Source organism: Aquarana catesbeiana, linkage group LG02, assembly GCF_042186555.1.
Source record: "Aquarana catesbeiana isolate 2022-GZ linkage group LG02, ASM4218655v1, whole genome shotgun sequence".
NCBI lineage: Eukaryota > Metazoa > Chordata > Amphibia > Anura > Ranidae > Aquarana > Aquarana catesbeiana.
The window spans coordinates 263,784,404-263,803,882 of NC_133325.1; the positions used below are offsets into that span (position 1 = coordinate 263,784,404).

The 19,479-nt window shown below is 39.9% G+C and overlaps 1 protein-coding gene across 1 annotated transcript in view; it reads left to right on the forward strand.

Annotated features, from left to right (window-relative positions):
• GPR180 (G protein-coupled receptor 180) overlaps nt 1-13,758 on the forward strand; it is a 68,677-nt gene extending 54,919 nt beyond the window's left edge. The window contains 3 exon segments of the mRNA XM_073614373.1: nt 1,473-1,664; nt 4,309-4,386; nt 12,493-13,758. Of these exon segments, the coding sequence (XP_073470474.1) occupies nt 1,473-1,664; nt 4,309-4,386; nt 12,493-12,651 (429 nt within the window). The 3' untranslated portion in view covers nt 12,652-13,758.
• The last annotated feature ends 5,721 nt before the right edge of the window (nt 13,759-19,479 follow it).

Genomic DNA, 19,479 nt, shown 5'->3' on the forward strand with positions numbered 1-19,479 from the left:
ATTTGCAGACGTGTGCGCTGACATCTGCCGCTTTATAGAAAAGACTGGAGGGTCCAATCAGGTCGCTCTAAAAAAACTGAAAGGCGGACCTGATCGGACCGCCCGTGTGAAAGAGGCCATAGTGTAGTATCTTAAACATCCAAATTTTATTTATTTTACACAAATAATCAAGGTACTCACAAAAGCTGTTTAAGCATAAGCTTAAAATCAAGCAAATATATGTGTTGGCAAAGATGCACTATATTACCAAAAGTATTGGGGCGCCTGCCTTTACACGCACTTGAACTTTAATGGTATCCCAGTCTTAGTCTGTAGGGTTCAATATTGAGTTGGTCCACCCTTTGTAGCTATAACAGCTTCAACTCTTCTGGGAAGGCTGTCCACAAGGTTTAGGAGTGTGTCTATCGGAATGTTTGACCATTCTTCCAGGGGCGCATTTGTTAGGTCAGGCATTGATGTGGATGAAAAGGCCCGACTCACCGTCTCCATTCTAATTCATCCCAAAGGTATTCTATCGGGTTGAGCTCAGGACTGTGTGCAGGCCAGTCAAGTTCCTCCACCCCAAATTCACTCATCCATGTCTTTATGGACCTGGTTTGTGCACTGGTGCGCAGTCATGTTGGAACAGGAAGAGGCCATCCCCAAACTGTTCCCACAAAGTTAGGGGCATGAAATTGTCCAAAAGGTCTTGGTATGCTGGTGCCTTAAGAGTTCCCTTCACTGGAACTAAGGGGCCAAGGTAAACCCCTGAAAAACAACCCCACACCATAATCCCCCTACACCAAATGATTTGGACCAGTGCACAAAGCAATGTCCATAAAGACATAGATGAGCAAGTTTGGGGTGGAGGTACTTGACTGGCCTGCACAGAGTCCTGACTTCAACACCTTTAGGATGAATTGGACCTGATATTGTGAGCCAGACCTTCTCATCAAACATCAGTGCCTGACCTCACAAATGCACTTCTGGCAGAATGGTCAAACATTCCCATAGACACACTCCTAAACCTTGTGGAAAGTCTTCCCAGAAGAGTTGAAGCTGTTATAGCTGCAAAGGGGGGGGCTACTCAATATTGAACCTTACAGACTAAGGCTGGGATGCCATTAAACTTCATGTGCATGCAAAGGCAGGCGCCACAATACTTTTGACAATATAGTGTATATGTGGCTGTATCTGTGCTGTAAACCAGTTCTAGGTGCACAGGTGGCCCGGGGGCATAAATAAATTATTTTCATGGCCCACCCACTAGTCTAGATTAAGAAATAACCCCTTTATGTTTTGGGGTTTGGGATTTGTAATGGAAATAGACATGCAGATTTCATCTGCTTTATAAAAACTAATGTACACTGAAAATACCAAGGCCAGTTTTGTATTGTTTGATACTTAAGGTATGTTTGAGTGTTTTTGCTGAATCAGTGTCCATGTAATTATGCCTGCTAATACATTTTGTGTTTGTTTTTGTTTTTTTGCAGGTTATTCTGTTAATATGGGAGCAGTTTCAAGATGCCAACCACCACAGTTACCATGCTCATCAGAGTCTAGCGGGTTTACTCCTCATTGCCATGAAAGTTTGCCTGGCTGTATCACTGGCATTTGGTTTGTACCACATTATCACTGTGGAGAGAAGCACCATGAAGCGACAGTTCTACATCACATTTGCTAAAGTATGCAAAGTTTTATACCATTTTTTAGTCCATTTTTTTTTTTTTTTTTGTCCTGTTGTTATTTCTTGGTGCAAAAGAAATTGGTATCTGAATTAATTTTCAACACTTATGCATATTTGTTGTTGATGATGTTGGCAAATCTAACATGTTGGTGTATATTTATTACAATTTAAAAAATAATAAATTACGATTTATTTTTTTAATATTTTTGTAAACCTTGACTTTGGTCCTGCCCCCTTACCACCTTCAGTACCATCATATATTTGTCTCTTTTACCTCTTCTCGCTGGTGCAGACTTTAGGGTTCCGTCAATGCCAGCATGTAAGCAAACTCCTGGCTGCTAAAGCAGCTAGAAGCTTATTTACATTATACACCCCTCTGCCAACTATCGCATAGAGGTGATCACATTTGCAAGTAAACCACTTAGCCTCCCTGTGATAGGAATAAAATTAAGTTAAAAGATATGTTTTAAAAAATTAGAGTTTAACAAAAAATGCATTAAAACCCCCCAAAATGTTTAAAAGCCCCCACAAATATATATACGAATGCAAATGTGTGCATCAGATTCACATACATCTTATGTATAAAAATTGGGTATCATATTGTGTTTGTGTGCACTAAACTTAGAGGAGTTCCAGTCTGTAAAAAAAAAAAAAAAAATTTTAAGTCAGCAGCTACAAATACTGTAGCTGCTGACTTTTAATATAAGGACACTTGCCTGTCCAGGAATCCCACAATGTCGGCACCCCTAGCTGATTCGTCAATCGCCTTCGGGTGCAAGCGCCCTCATCTGTAGTAAGGGAAACAGGAAGTGAAGCCTTGCAGTTTCACAGCCTGTCTCCTACTGCGCATGCACGAGTCGCACTGCGCTTTCAGAATGGGCCTGTCTTCTGGGACCTCTGCGTGTCCCAGAAGGCAGCGGGGGGAAGGAGGAGGGGCCTGAAATGCTGTAGTTCGGCGTGCGGCGATCATACCAGGATGTATCTGTCGAAACCAAGTACCCCCTCCCCCCCCCCCCCAACCTCTCTCAAAAAGGGCCAAATGTGGCAGGGGAGGGTACAATCAAGCTTAACTTCCCCTTTTGTGTGGAGCTTTACTTTAACCATTTGAAGACCAGGCCTTTTTCTGACTGTTTGTTTACAAGTAATTTTAGACCCCAAAACATTATATATATTTTTTAGCAGAGGCCTTGGTGAATAAAATGGTGGGTTTGCAATTTTTTTTATGTCACACAGTATTTGCTCAGCAGTTTTACTAAAACAAATCTTTTGGAAAAAACACCCTCCTTCCGGCTTTAAAAAAAAAACAAAACCGGGATGATTCCTGTAGCTGCAGGCATCATCCTGGTACAACCAATTACAGCCAAATGACATACATTTACGTGATTTGGCGTTAAGTGGTTTTTACTGTAAACGTATTATTGACTGAAAAATTTAGACAGCACATATATATTAAAAAAATGAAACTACCATCCTTTTATTCTACAGGGTCCCTACTTTTGCAAAATATATACTGTTTTAGTGGGTTTTAAGTAATTGTCAGGCCTAAAATTAGCATTTTACATATGTGTAAAAATGGAGGGAAAAAAGCCTCAAGCAGTAAAAGGGGTTAATAGACAATTAAATCTTTGATTCAGGTTGTCCTTTAAGGGACCCTGAGTACAGCCCACCTGGTCCAATACACCTCTGTACCTAATTTAAATGATGTCCTCTGTAAATGGGGCCTTGGCATGTGACTGAATTGGTCCTGGCAGGAATGCTTTCATAAGAAAGCCTGCATCTCTGGGCAGGGCTGCATAGTGAAGATCACTGGAACCAGAACAAAGGTAAGTATTGGACCTGGTGGGCCGCATTAGGGGGGTGGAGGGTGGGTCATACCTTAACTGACAACTTGTGCCAAAGGTACGGTTGTCAATTTAATGTGGTATATCTGTATCTTATCAACATGTTTCGTGGTAATATCTGCTTCTTCAGGACTTAAGAGAGCATTTTGCTCTCTAAAACTCTCCTGAAGAGCATATTGCTGCTTAACATGTTGGGAAGATATGGATATATTCTGATAGACCATGAGAATCAACTTTTAGTATCACTCTGTAATTATTCACTAAATAGAGTGGTTTTGGTGCCTTTGTTTTGGCACAAAATTGTGTATGTTTTATTTGATGTCATAAAAGGATATCTTTAGACTATTAATGTGTTGTTGTCCATGTACCAAGTACCATTAAAGTCCATACAGCCTCTTAACTCAAATTTCCATGTAATGTGGTAGGTAGCCTCATTTAACAATTAGTAGGTGGAATTGTTGATCATAGCATCTGAACATGTTTTAATATTCTTATTATGGGAATAAAAAATCAAGAATTCTGATTGGTGGTTGTGGGAAATAATGTCTTTTTTTTTTTCTTCCAGTTGCTATGAATCAGCCACCTTTGTCTGTAACTGGGCTGTAATGATGCATGTAATACTGGAAAATATATAGCTGTCTTTATAAAAACCTTGGTTAAGTGACCTGTCACTAGTAAATGAGCTATTTTTATTACATGGAAGATTCTCCTTAGTCTTGCATAATCCTGTGTTTTTGTGAACTTGGTGATGACTAAAGTGTTCAAAGCAAATAATGTGAATCACTGTTTTTTGTGTTTCAGGGCTGTTTATTGTGGTTCTTATGCCATCCATGTTTTGCAGCCATCTCATACTTGTTTAAAGAATATCAAAGAGAAAAGGTATGCTTCATAATATAAACTGACGCATTTATAGGTGTTTTGTTCCATTGTACCATGCACATCATTGCTACAAAAATATCCCTTGCATACTACTATTTGCTTCCATCAGTGTCCCTGAATTGATGAGCCTGAATATACAACCCCTGGCAAAAATTTTGGAATCACCAGTCCCTGAGGATGTTCCTTCAGTTGTTTATTGTTGTAGAAAAAAAGCAGATCACAGACATGCCCAAAAACTAAAGGCATTTCAGATGGCAACTTTCTGGCTTTAAGAAACACTAAAAGAAATCAAGAAAAATAATTGTGGTGGCCAATAACAGTTAGATTTATAGAACAAGCACAGGGAATAAATTATGGAATCACTCAATTCTGAGGAAAAAATTATGGAATCACCCTGTAAATTTTCATTACAAACACTAACACCTGCATCAGATTAAATCTGCTTGTTAGTATGTAGGTAAAAAGGGTAAATCATCATGCAGTGTTGCACAAGATGTTGGTTGTTCACAGTCGGCTGTGTCTAAAACATGGACCAAATACAAACAACATGGGAAGGTGGTTAAAGGCAAGCATACTGGTAGACCAAGGAAGACATCAAAGCGTCAAGACAGAAAACTTAAAGCAATATGCCTTGAAAACAGAAAATGTACAACAAAACAAATGAGGAACAAATGGGAGGAAACTGGAGTCAACATCTGTGACCGAACTGTAAGAAACCGCCTAAAGGAAATGGGATTTACATACAGAAAAGCTAAAAGAAAGCCATCCCTAACACCTAAACACAAAAAACAAGGTTACAATGGGCTAAGGAAAGGCAATCGTGGACTGTGGATGATTGGATGAAAGTCATATTCAGTGATGAATCTCCAATCTGCATTGGGCAAGGTGATGATGCTGGAAATTTTGTTTGGTGCCGTTCCAATGAGATTTATGTAGACGACTGTCTGAAGAAAACATGCAAATTTCCACAGTCAATTATGATATGGGTCTGCATGTCAAGTAAAGGCACTGGGGAGATGGCTGTCATTAAATCTTTAATAAATGCACAGGTTTACATTGAAATTTTGGACACTTTTCTTATCCCATCTATTGAAAGGATGTTTGGGGATGATGAAATCATTTATCAAGATGATAATGCATCTTGCCATAGAGCAAAAACTGGGAAAAAATTCCTTGAAGAAAGACACATAAGGTCAATGTCATGGCCTGCAAACAGTCTGGATCTCAATCCAATTGAAAATCTGTGGTCGAAGTTAAAGAAAATGGTCCATGACAAGGCTCCAACCTGCAAAGATGATTTGGCAACAGCAATCAGAGAAGGCTAGAGCCAGATTGATGAAGAGTACTGTTTATCACTCATTAAGTCAATGCCTCAGAGACTGCAAGCAGTTATAATGCAACAAAGTACTAGTGATGTGTTGGAGTGTTATTTTGTTTGTTTGTTTTTCATGATTCCATATTTTTTTCCTCAGAATTGAGTGATTCCATAATTTATTCCCTGTGCTTGTTCTATAAATCTGTTACTGGCCACCACAATTATTTTTCTTGATTTCTTTTAGTGTTTCTTAAAGCCAGAAAGTTGCCATTTGAAATGCCTTTAGTTTTTGGCCATGTCTGTGATCAGGTTTTTTTCTACAACAATAAACAACTAAAGGAACATCCTCAGGGACTGGTGATTCCATAATTTTTGCCAGGGGTTGTAGTTTGGTGCAGAGACTCATGCCTTTTTTATAGTGTGTAGTCTGGTCCAATTATACAGTATCTGAAAATAATGGATGTGATGTGTTAACAAATTACTAAAAGTGCTCTTGTACAGGATGCTGATCAGTTTGTGTGTGTGTGTGTGTATGTATGTATAGTGCCTTAAAGTATTCGCATCCCTTGAAATTTTCCACATTTTGTCATGTTACAACCAAAAACATAAATGTATTTTATTGGGATTTTATGTGATAGACCAACACAAAGTGGCACATAATTGTAAAGTGGAAGGGAAATGATAAATGGTTTTCAATTTTTTTTTTTTTTACAAATATGTGAAGTGTGGTGTGCATTTGTATTCAGCCCCCTTTACTCTGATACCCCTATTAAAAGTCTAGTGTAACCAATTGCCTTCAGAAGTCACCTAATTAGTAAATAGAGTCCGCCTGTGTAGTTTAATCTCAGTATAAATACAGCTTTTCTGTGAAGCCCTCAGAGGTTGGTTAGAGAACCTTAGTGAACAAACCGCATCATGAAGGCCAAGGAACTCACCAGACAGGTTAGGGATAAAGCTGTGAAGACGTTTAAACCAGGGTTAGGTTATAAAAAAATATCCCAAGCTTTGAACATCTCACAAAGCACTGTTCATTCCATCATCCAAAAGAGTATGTTGGCACAACTGCAACATACCAAGACATGGCCGTTCACCTAAACTGACAGGCCAGGCAAGGAGAACATTATTCAAGAAGCAGCAAAGAGGCCCATGGTAACTCTGGAGGAGCTGCAGAGATCCACAGCTCAGGTGGGAGAATGTGTCCACAGGACAACTATTAGTCATGCACTCCACAAAGTTGGTCTTTATGGAAGAGTGGCAAAAACGAAGGCATTGTTGAAAGAAAGTCATAAGAAGTCCCGTTTGCAGTTTGTGAGAAGCCATGTGGGGGACACAACAAACATGCAGAAGAAGGTGCTCTCGTCAGATGAGACCAAAATTGAACTTGTTGGCCTAAACAAAACACTATGTGTGGCAGAAAACTAACACTGCATATCACCCTGAACACACCATCCCCACCGTGGTGGCAGCATCATGTTGTGGTGATGCTTTTCTTCAGCAAAGACAGGGAAGCTGGTAAGAGTTGATGGGAAGATGGATGGAGCCAAATACAGGGCTATCTTAGAAGAAAATGTGTTAGTTTGCAAAACACTTTAGACTGGGGCGGGGAGCTACAATGAAATGGTTTATATCAAAGCATATTCATGCGTTAGAATGGCCCAGTCAAAGTCCAGACTTAAATCCAATTGAGAATCTGTGGTAAGACTTGAAAATTGCTGTTCACAGATGCTCTCCATCCAATCTGACAGAGACTGAGCTATTTTGCAAAGAAGAATGGACAAAAATGTCACTCTTCTAGATGTGCAAAGCTGGTAGTGACATACCCAAAAAGACTTGCAGCTGTAATTGCAGCGATAGGTGGTTCTACAAAGACTCAGGGGGGCTGAATACAAATGAATGCCACACTTTTCACATATTTATTTACAGTGTATATAAAAAAATTGAAAACCATTTATCATTTTCCTATATATATATATATATATATATATATATATACACACACACACACACACACACACACACACACACACACACACACACACACACACACACACACACACACACACACACACATACACCCCTTTGAAATGTAAGATTCTAATCAATCTCTCAATGTACACAAGAACAATTTTTCCAAAGTTTTGACAAAACTTTTATAGGACATTTGTTTAGTTCATTACATGAAAGTAAGGTTAATAATATAACTTGGATTACAAAATCTTCAGTTTTACTCAAATTAGTTGATGCAAAAATGAATACACTCCACAATAAAAAAACTACTACATCTAGTATTTTGTATGACCATGATTAGTAAGGTCAGGCATTGGGATGAACAAGTTGGTGACATATTGCAATAGCTATCTTTTTCCATTCTTCAAGAATGACCTCTTTTAGAGCCTGGATGCTGGATTTAGAGTGATGCTCAACTTGTCTCTTCAGAGTTCCCCATAAGTGTTTTGATTGGGTTCAGATCAGGAGACATACTGGGCCACTGAATCACTTTCCTCCTGTTCTTCTTCAGAAATGCAACAGTGGCCTTAGATTTGTGTTTTGGATCATTATCATGTTGGAAAAGTGCACGACGACCAAGGGCACGGAGTGATGGTAGCATCTTCTCTTTCAATATAGAGCAGTGCATCTGTGAATTCATGATACCATCAATGAAATGCAGCTCCCCAACACCAGCAGCACTCATGTACCCCCCGCAGAAGATCACTGCCACCACCATGTTTCATTGTAGGCACCATGCATTTTTCTTTGTACTCCTTACCTTTACGATGCCATACAGTTTTGAAGCCATCAGTTCCAAAAACATTTTATCTTGGTCTCATCACCACCTCAGATTACAGAGTCTCAGTAGTCTTATTTTTCAGCATCAGCCCTGGCAAATTCTAGGCAGGCTTTTTTTGTGCATGGGCTTTAGGAAAGGCTTCCTTTGTGGATGACACCCATGCATGCCATTCCTCTGTAGTGTACGGTGTATTGTGTCACGGGAAACAATCACCCCGGTTTGGCTTTTTAATTCTTTAGCTAACTGCAGTGAACTTGCATGGCGATTTTCTTCAACATCTCATCAGATGACTCTCCTGTCGAGGTGTTAACTTCCGTGGACGTCTGTGAGATGGTTGCAGCTAAATTTGTTACATTTTTGAAACAGTTTTGCTACAGTATTCTGTCGAATTAGTAAAGCTTTGCTGATCTTCTTGTAGCCTTCACCTTTCTTATGTAAAGAAATCGTTTTTTTTCTTTTTCTCTTCCATATGGTGCTATTGCGGACAGCATGAAATGGGAAGGAGTTTTCTTTAACCACTTGACCACTGGGCACTTAAACCCCCTTAATAACTAGACCAATGTTCAGCTTTTGGTGCTCTCACATTTTGAATGACAATTACTCAGTCATGCAACATGGTATCTATATGAAATTTTTGTCCTTTTTTTTCACACAAATAGAGCTTTCTTTTGGTGGTATTTAATCACCGCTGGGTTCTTTATTTTTTGCGCTATAAAAGAAAAAAGACCGAAAAATCTGCAAAAAAAAAAAAAGCCTTTTTTTATCATTTCTGTTATAAAATTTAGCAAATTAGTAATTTTTCTTCATATATTTTGGCCAAAATTTATACCGCTACATATCTTTGGTAAAAATAACTAAAATTGGTGGATATTATTTGGTCTTTGCGAAAGTTATAGAGTCCAAAAGCTATGGTGCCAATATCTGAAAATTGATCACACCTGAAGTACTGACGGCCTATCTAATTTCTTGAGACCCTAACATGCCAGAAAAGTACAAATACCCCCCAAATGACCCCTTTTTGGAAAGAAGACATTCCAAGGTATTTAGAAAGATGCATGATGAGTTTTTTGAAATTGTCATTTTTTCCCACAATTCTTTGCAAATCAAGTTTTTTTTTTTTTCCACAAAATTGTCATATTAGCAGGTTATTTCTCACACACCGCATATGCATACCACAAATTACACCCCAAAACACATTCTGCTATTACTCCTGAGTATGGCGATACCACATCTGTGAGACTTTTACACAGCGTGGCCACATACAGAGGCCCAACATGCACGGAGCACCTTCATGCGTCCTGGAGTGCCCAGGCCAATTCTGACATTTCTCTCCTACATGTAAAAATCACCATTTCTAGAAAATTACATAAAACCCCAAAACATTATATGTTTTTTTTAGCAAAGACCCTGGAGAATACAATGGTGGTCATTGCAACTTTTTATCTCGCATGGTATTTGCGCAGCAATTTTTTGAACGCGTTTTTTTTTGTGCTGTAAAAAAAAACCAAAACAGTAAAGTTAGCCCAATGTTTTTGCATAATGTGAAAGATGAAGTTACGCCGAGTAAATAGATACCCAACTTGTCACCTTTCAAAATTGCATGCGCTTGTGGAATGGCGCTAAACTTTGCTACTCAAAAATCCCCATAGGCGACGCTTTAAAAATTTTTACTGGTTACATATTTTGAGTTACAGAGGAGGTCTAGGGCCAAAATTATTGCTCTCGCTCTACCGATCGCAGCGATACCTCACATGTGTGGTTTGAACACCGTTTTCATATGTGGGCGGGACTTACGTATGCGTTCGCTTCTGCATGCGAGCACACAGGGACAGGGGTGCTTTAAAATTTTGTTGTTTTTTTTTTTATTGTTCATTTTTACTCTATTTTAGCTTGATGCTTTTTTCCAAAAAAAATATTTTTTTGACCACTTTTATTCCTATTACAAGGAATGTAAACATCCCTTGTAATAGGAATATGGCATGACAGGTCCTCTTTACAGTGAGATATGGGGTCAGTAAGACCCCACATCTCACCTCTAGGCTGGGAAGCCTGAAATTTAAAAAAAAAAAAAAATCCTGGCTTCGATCGTAGCAGTCGGTAGAAGCACCGGAGGGCAGTGGGGGGGAGACATCCCCTCTCGCCTCCCGTAAGAACGATCAAGCAGTGGAACAGCCGCTATGAATATTCCTATGGTGTAGGGAATTGCCGGCTGAAAAAGCTGATATCTGAATGATGCCTGTAGCTGCACCCATCATTCAGATATCCCCGCACAAAGTCAAGGACGTCGTATGACAGCCGGCGGACGGGATTTTTTTTTTTAACACAAAGTTGTCCATTTATACAATATTTCTACACATAGCATGTACATACCAATAATGACACCCCAAAATAGATTCTCCTACTCCTCCTGAGTACGGAGATACCACATGTGTGAGACTTCCACAGCCTGGCCACATACAGAGGCCGAGTACAGCCGAGCATGGCGGGGTATTGCAGAGTATGGCGGGGTATGGCTGGGTATCACCGAGTATTGCAGAGTATGGCTGGGTATGGCAGAGCATTGCGGGGTATTGCACAGTATTGTGGGGTATTGCGGGGCATTGCAGAGTATTGCACAGTATTGCGGAGCATTGCAGAGTATTGCACAGTATTGTGGGGCATTGCACAGTATTATGGGGGTATTGCAGAGTATTGCACAGTATTATGGGGGTATTGCAGAGTATTGCACAGTGTTGTGGGGTATTGCAGTGTTGTGGGGTATTGCAGAGTATTGCAGGGCATTGCAGAGCATTATGGATGGATGGCTGGATGTCACTGAGCAGCACTGTGGGCACTACACATCCAGCCCACAGCGCTGCTGCCATACATCCATCCCCCTCTCTGCTCACAGTGTACCGATCGTTACACAGAGGGGAGGAGAGGAACCGGCGTCATCAGATGATGCCAGTTTGTTTACATGTGATCACTCCATCATTTGACGGAGCGATCACATGGTAAACGGCTGTGATCAGCGGCCATTTACCGGGATCCGTGATGTGCCGGGTCCTCTGGACCCCGCTGTCACAAATGTGTTTGGGTGCGCGTCCCAGGGGCCGCGCGAGAGGGGAATTCTGGGAGGACGTCATAGTACGCCCTCCCAGAGTTAAGCAACCGCCCTGCAGCCGTCATTCAGCTATGGGCCAGTTGTTAAATGGTTAAGTAATGCCCTTTTGATGAATAATTACACTCACCTGTAGTTGAATTCTTGTTTATTAGGATTTTTGTTGTCTAAAATTCAGCTTTGCTCCTAAGACTTTCATTGGGGTGTATTCATTTTTGCAACATGGTCTTAAATGAATGTTAGAAAAAATACTTTTTTGTGTGGTCAAATTAACAAATCTTGGTTGCCAACAAGGACCCGCATTTGTGGGAGTATTTTGCAGTATAGTGTCCCATAGACAAAATGTTGATTCTGAAAGGAAAGTAAAGATTTTCTGACAAATCTGTTTGGGTGTAATATATATATATATATATATATATATATATATATATATATATATATATATATATATACATACATACATTATATATTATGCACATTCTTACTGTTTGCTTTAGAAAACAGGCCAAGCATCGGAGTCACACCGATCTTGATAGGAGTTTTTGCAAGCAAGTTCGGGTGGGTGTGACTTGCATAGACATCTGTGCGTGAAGTCGCACAGATGTTTTCCAAGTCTCTCACCTGAAGTCGCACTGACATGCAGCTTAGAAATCATGCAATTTTCAAGTGAAGTTGCACTATTTTAAAGCCGCATTCTGGGTAACCAAAGGCTTAGACACAGTTGGCCATGTTTGGCAGCTCTTTATTAGGTATTTCATTACATCACAAAACTGTGGAAACAAAGTGCAAATCATTGCAGTGTGCTTTTTTGTTTCCTTTTTTTTTGTTTGTTTGTTTTTTTTTGTTTTTGTTTTTTAAATGGCTGACAACCTCACAAACTTTTTTTTTTTTTTTTCCCCACAGGTCATCACTGTTGGCGTGATCCTGTCTCAATCACTCTCAATGATCATCCTATATAGACTTTTCTTGTCCCACAGCCTTTACTGGGAAGTGTCTTCTCTTTCATCAGTAACCCTTCCTCTTACTGTATCTTCTGGACACAAAAGTCGCTATTACCCATGATACAATCAAGGAACTGTGTTTAGTTAAGTAGACCTCACATTGCTTGACAATAAGTCCCTGATAAGCTCCAGGGCTGGGACAGCTAAAGATATGACCCATCCACTTCTATATGCTTAGTGACAAGATTTGTTACTACTTTATAAAGGATCAATGCTTTTTTTTCCCCCCACAGATTGTTACTCTAGTTGTTACATATTTTCTAAAAACAGCTGTACATACTCAGTGCTTTCATCCTATATGATACGATCCAAAATATGACTTTTATCTAAAAATCATCCAATGCAAGTTGGAGGGATTGTGGGTTCCTCTTGTTTGGGTTTGCATTGTGAAAATCCCATACAAGAATTTGGCTGTAAAACAAATGAAACCACTTCAGCACTTTCCATTTTTGTAAACAGTTGCTAACATGAACAGTAGAAATTTTCCAGCATGCTTGGGTCCCTAAGTGACACTTCCAGAGGTCAGTTTATAAACATTCTCAAACAAGATTTGTGTATCTGTCAGGATTCACTCATTTACCAGTTGACTCTCATTATAAAAATGTGTGAATCCTGGGGGAACGTTTTGTGAAAACATTCATCAATAGACCCCCAAGTATTCTTTCCATTGGCTGGAGGATACTGCTGGCCTATGGTCTTTTCTGGGACTAGTAACAAGAAATCATTGAGTAAACATGATGGTGTCCTTTCTATACACACTACAACATTAGAAAGTACATGGTCCTTGTGTATTTCAAGTTGTAGATATTTTGGTGCTGTTTTATCGGCTCTAGAAGTGAGCTTTAACAAATACAGCATCCTTACCACTACAGCAGATTATAAATGAAGTGCCATTTGGCTATGCATCTATTTTTATATGTGCATGTTTTATGTGTTTTTATTTATATGGTTTGTGGTTCTGCTGTAAATGTTATGTTCGGGAAAATGTAAATGTAACTATTATAGCATAGGACTTTTTATATTATTTAAAATTGTGTCATTTTGTTATGTTTGGTTTTAGCAATCACACAACTAAAAAAAATCCAAAAGTATGTTTCAAAAGGAGTAACCAGCTTGTCATCTCTATCCATAACCACTGACTGAGAATAAAACTGGTCTAGAAAATAAATGTGAATCTGTGGTTTTGTGAGAATGAAAAGAAAAAATATCTGCACACATGGGCAGCCTTCTGTGCTCATGTTATACTTCTATTCTGCTTCCTTTTTCTAGTGTGGCACAGTAAAGGCTCATGCACATGGCCTATTAAGGTAGAACACCGCCCACATCATTACATTTCTGCAGCAGGTATGCCCAAGTGTTTCCAGTCACTTGGCATGGAATCACTTGCATGTGATTGTACACGGATCGATTACCTGTGGTTAGAACAAGACGTGCTCTATTGGGCATGAATCCTTCCTCCTTTTGTCCATGGCTGATAAGTAACACAGGCCTGTGCCTGCTGCTGAATTATGCTGATCTGGGTGGTGTGTAGCCCAAATAGCCATGTGCGTGAGCTCTAGTGTACAGTGCTTTTTATCTCTGTTGTCTGTGCTGATAAAACTGTTAATGTGTGTAATTGGTTGTTTGCCTGGAGTGCTACTTTAACATATAATGTTCTTCAATAAGCATAATCTAGTGGAGTAGTTGGGTACATACAGAAATACTAAAGTAAAACTATGACCAGACTATGGACATTTACATAAATATATATTTCTAACAAACATTAAAGCTGTAAACAAGATCTTGCTGACCTCTGTAGCTACAGATACTGTAGAGCAATTCATCGTGAAAGTTTACAGCAGAAACTTCTTTTGCTATTATTTTACTTTCAGTAACTTACTTTGCTGCCACATCAGCCCTAACTTGACAGCCTTCTAATCCAATTTAAACACAGTCACACTATTAACCACTTGCCTACTGGGCACTTTTACCCTCTTCCTGCCCAGGCCAATTTTAAGCTTTCAGTGCTGTCACACTTTGACAATTGCACAGTCATGCAACACTGTACTCAAACAAAATCCCACCTTTTTGGTGGTTTTTAACCACTTCCGGACCAGCCACCGCAACCGGGATCTGTGTGTGTAAACACACAAATCCTGGGTATTTCAGGGGAGTAGAGACAGATCGTGTGTTCATACTAAGTTCATACGATCTCTCTCTCTCTCTCTCTCTCTCTCTCTCTCTCTCTCTCTCTCTCTCTCTCTCTCTCTCTCTCTCTCTCTCTCTCTCTCTCTCTCACATTCCCATCCCCCCACAGTTAGAACACACACTAGGGAACACAGTTAACCCCTTGATCGTCCCCTAGTGTTAACCCCTTCCCTGCCAGTTACATTTATGTAGTAATCAGTGCATTTTTATAGCACTGATCGCTGTATAATTGTCAATGGTCCCAAAAATGTGTCGTGTCCAATTTGTCCACCGCAGTATCGCAGTACTGCTAAAAATCCAGATCGCCGCCATTACTAAAAAAAAATTAAAAAATAAATAAATGCCATAAATCTATCTCCTATTTTGTAGACGCTATGACTTTTGCGCAAACCAATCAATATACACATATTGCGTTTTTTTTGTTTTGTTTTTTTTTTTTTTTACCAAAAATATTAAATGTGGGATATTTATTATAGCAAAAAGTAAAAAAATTGTCGCTCTTTTGTTTATAACGCAAAAAATAAAAACTGCAGAAGTGATCAAATACCACTGAAAGAAAGCTCTATTTGTGGGGAAAAAAAAGACGCCAATTTTGTTTGGGTACATCGTCGCACGACCGCGCAATTGTCAGTTAAAGCGATGCAGTGCCGTATCGCAAAAAATGGCCTGGTCATTGAGCAGCCAAATCTTCTGGGGCTGAAGTGGTTAATCACCACTGGGTTTTTTATTTTTGCTAAATAAACAAAGACCAACATTTATGAAAAAAAAAAATCCTTTTACATAGTATGTTATAAAATTTTGCATACAGGTAATTTTTATCCTTCACTGATGTGTGCTGATGAGGCAGCACTTGTGGGCACTGATGAGGCTGCACTGATAGGTGGCACTGTAGGGACTGCACTGATAATCAAGACACTGATAATCAGTGTACATGTCCTATTTAGAGAAGCTGGTTATCGGCTCTCTTCTCCTCTCCTCATGCTGTCAGCATGAGGAAAGGAATGCAGATAATCGGCTTCTGTTTACATCCGTGATCAGCTGTGATTGGACACAGCTGATCACGTGGTAAAGAGCCGCTCATTGGCTCTTTACCTCAATCTGTGAGCAGCAGTCTCCTCTGGACACTGTGATCACAGAGCGCGCCCCCTGCATTGGGCGTGATCACGGGAGGCCGTCCTATGACGGCCTCCAAGAACTAGCTGTCTGCGCTGTAGCCGTCATTCAGCTATAGCGCGGTCAGCAAGTGGTTAAGAGGTTAGAGAGCAGACTTGAATAACTTTACTTCTTCTAATGTGACTCTTAAGAATGAATTGTTCTACACCCTCTTTAGGTACTGAGGTTAGCGAAAGCGTATTTTAAAGCTTCTTTACTGCTTGTTAAGTGTGTAACTATTCGAAAAGGTCATAGACCGTTGCAGACCTACTTAAAGTATGGTCGACACTGACTATTTTTAATTCCCAGGTAGATAAGTTACTTGGGGGCATTAGGGCTTTGTCAGACTAGCGATCCTCTGACTGGTGGCAACGTGCTGGCGTTCAGGATTGCTAAATACAACACTTATCTGCTTCTACAGCAGCACTCCTATGCTATCCAAAATGCTGCACAACCCTTTTCTCCAGCAAGCAAGCAGCAGGGGAGTGACACTGGGTTTGGCCAGCGTGGAAGCAATGCCAACGAAGCAGGTGAGTGGTATTTTTGCCTTCCCAGCAAGTTGCAGCCAGCTGCAGGATTGCTGCTTTAAGCCGGCCATAGACGGTTCAAATCTCGTCCGGTTCCTGCTAAACCAGCCACGATTTAAACCATGTATGAGCAGGCTAATCCATCAACTTGGATACAACCAGGCACCGGATTTTACATGTATATTGTTCCAAGTGGCTATTACTGTCTGTGTTTGAAATTCGCTCCGTGTATGGTCTGCCTAAGTTTCAACAACTGGGATAATTAAGAAGCAGCATATTGATTGTATAAATTTTCCTTAAAAAATGCTAAGGAATAAAGACTTTGTTCTATTTTTTTTTTCTTTAAATATAATATTAACTGATTTTAATATGGTTCTTAAAATCATATTTCCTGAAAAGTGAACTTGCTATGGAAGTGAAAAAACTGATCTTGATGAATTAGCTGTGTATATCAGCAAACATTTCCACAAGGCAGAAACACTAACCATTCGGTATCTCTAGATGTTCTCGGCATTGCAGATAACTTTGGCCCCTCCAGTCTGGAATTGTTTCACGTAAAATGCTAATTGGCAGCAGCTTATGCAAATCACAACTTTGACAAAAGTAACCAGAAGCACAAAGCATAGCATGGGCACAATAACAACCCGCTGGAGACCCCAGAATGAATCATTCTGGAGAACAGTAAAATATTTCCTTTTTAATGCTGACACTTCTGGGCTGCCTTTCAGTACTTCAGTTTGTTAATGGATTTCTTATTTCATCAGGTAAGTGTTCATAGCAAATGATTGTACCCTTTTAACATGCTCATTTCACCAACTTTCTCTATAACTGCAATGAAGCCATAGCAGCAGATTAACTTACAGAAGCACTGATAGAAACAGCTTATGCAAACAGATCTACATGGGTTCATGCCTAAGGATACCTAATAAGGATTATTTTTTAATTGAAAACAAAAATACTTGAGGGATTTGTTATAATCCTTTGCAGCAAATTGTCCTAAATATCCTCAATTGAAGAAGTATAGTAATGAAGCCATATAGCTTAGTATTCTTCCAGCGTGTCAAACACCATGGTTGTTTTACTCCTATTCTCTGATGGGTGTATGTGGTTTTTAATTTTGTTTTTCATTGACCTGGATAATTAGGCTTTGTTTGTATGGCATTTGCACAATGTGAATATAGAAATCTCATGCCTAAATGATGGCAGAGGAAATTTTTATAGAATGAAGTATGGAGGCTGCCATTTCTGACTCCTTGAAAATACTAGTTTCCCAAGGGCCTCCAACTTCAATTTGTATAACTGATTCAGAACAAGCCTGCAACAATGAAAGTTAGATTAAGTCAGAACTTCTGATTTGCATATTTGTTTTAGGTCAGTGACTAAAAGTTTTGAAGCCTTTGAACCAATCTGACAGGCCAGGCAAATTTTTTTTTTTTAAGCAGAAGAGTTAGGGAAAAAATAACATATTTGTCAGTACAAGTTTCCATTAATCGCTGAGCTACAGTGGTTAAAGGAAACCCGAATCAGGAAGAAATGAAGATGAAGTAAGCAATAGGTAATAGGCATCCTAAGGTACTGCTCATAGCCATTCTCTAACTAAAAATGCCTGTCAGGCCAGGTGTTCATATGCAAATAGTCCCTTAGCAAGTTGGTATTTGCCTAGGCAGGTCAGGAGACCTACCAGTGTTTTGATCAGTACACACCTCCTTCTCCTTGTGTGAGGAGAAGCTGTGCTGGTCCCCTGCATACTTATGCATGAGACATGAATATGCCACTTATGTGGACAGGTAGATTTACAGGTACTTTGAAGCAAATCTGTTATTGAACTTTGGTTTTCAACACAGGGTGTCTGATAAGTGTGTCCTTAGTCCTACTCTGGTTACATACGCCTACACTTAATGGACTGCAGCATTATGTAATGACATAGAAGTCACAGATAGGAATCACAATATATGGTGGAGGACACATGAATCCTGACACTCCCACAACTGTCAAATGCTGAAGAATCTTGCGGAGGTTGCAGCGTTGGTACAGAGGGAAGGTAGGAGAAATGGACCACTGGTAAGGAACCCTTTTTGCCAGATGTTAGTGTGACAATAGTCACATTTTTAATAGCACTGGCTTCCTTTTATAGTAAGTTGGGCTAATTGCCTGCCTCTGGCTTTAATACCTCAGCCAGTGACTATTAGAAACTATTAAAGCCATTAGCTCAATGTAACAGCCAGGCAACTGAAAATTTCCAGCAGGGAGGTAAGCAATGGCAACCAATTTATTTCTGTCATTAAAAAATGTTCGTTAATGGCTTATTTGGTGTCTTAAAAACTACAGAGGCAAGGCAATGTATGAGAGACTTCATCTTCTGCAACAGGCTGAAACCGTTATAGCAGCATTTCTTTAGAACAGCAGGTGTGTTCCAGGATCACCAGATTAAAGACTATATGCAGTAGGGTGCCCTCCCTGTATGTATTCCAAGGTTTAACTTTGACTGAAGAGTTGCTTTAATGTAATAATTGATCACTGGGTGGGCTCATGCTATAATGTGCAAGTATGCACGGCATATTTGCACATTATGGCACACTTAAGTCCCATACACACGATAGGACTTTGTACAAACTTTCCTGTGGATTTTTATACAAAGGGCGTTGGCCATAAGTTTGTATTGCATACAGACGGCAGGATTTCTCCAGCCAACTTTCACCAAATCACATGGTTTTTCAGCTCTTTACCACTACCCTTTGGTTAACTTCTGTATTGCTGTCTGATATTGTGTCAATCTCGCCGCTTTTATCGGCGAGATTGACACCTTGTGAGCCGGGTTCATACTGGTGCGGGAATCCGACTTGGATCCCCGCCAATGCCAGGCACTGTGTTTGGTATGAATCTTGAGGGGGAACTCCACACCAAATTTTAAATAAAAAACCAGCATGGGTTCCCCTCCAAGGGCATACCAGGCCCTTAGGTCTGGTATGGATTTTAAGGGGAACCCCTACGCCAAAAAAATGGGGTGGGGGCCCCCCAAAGCC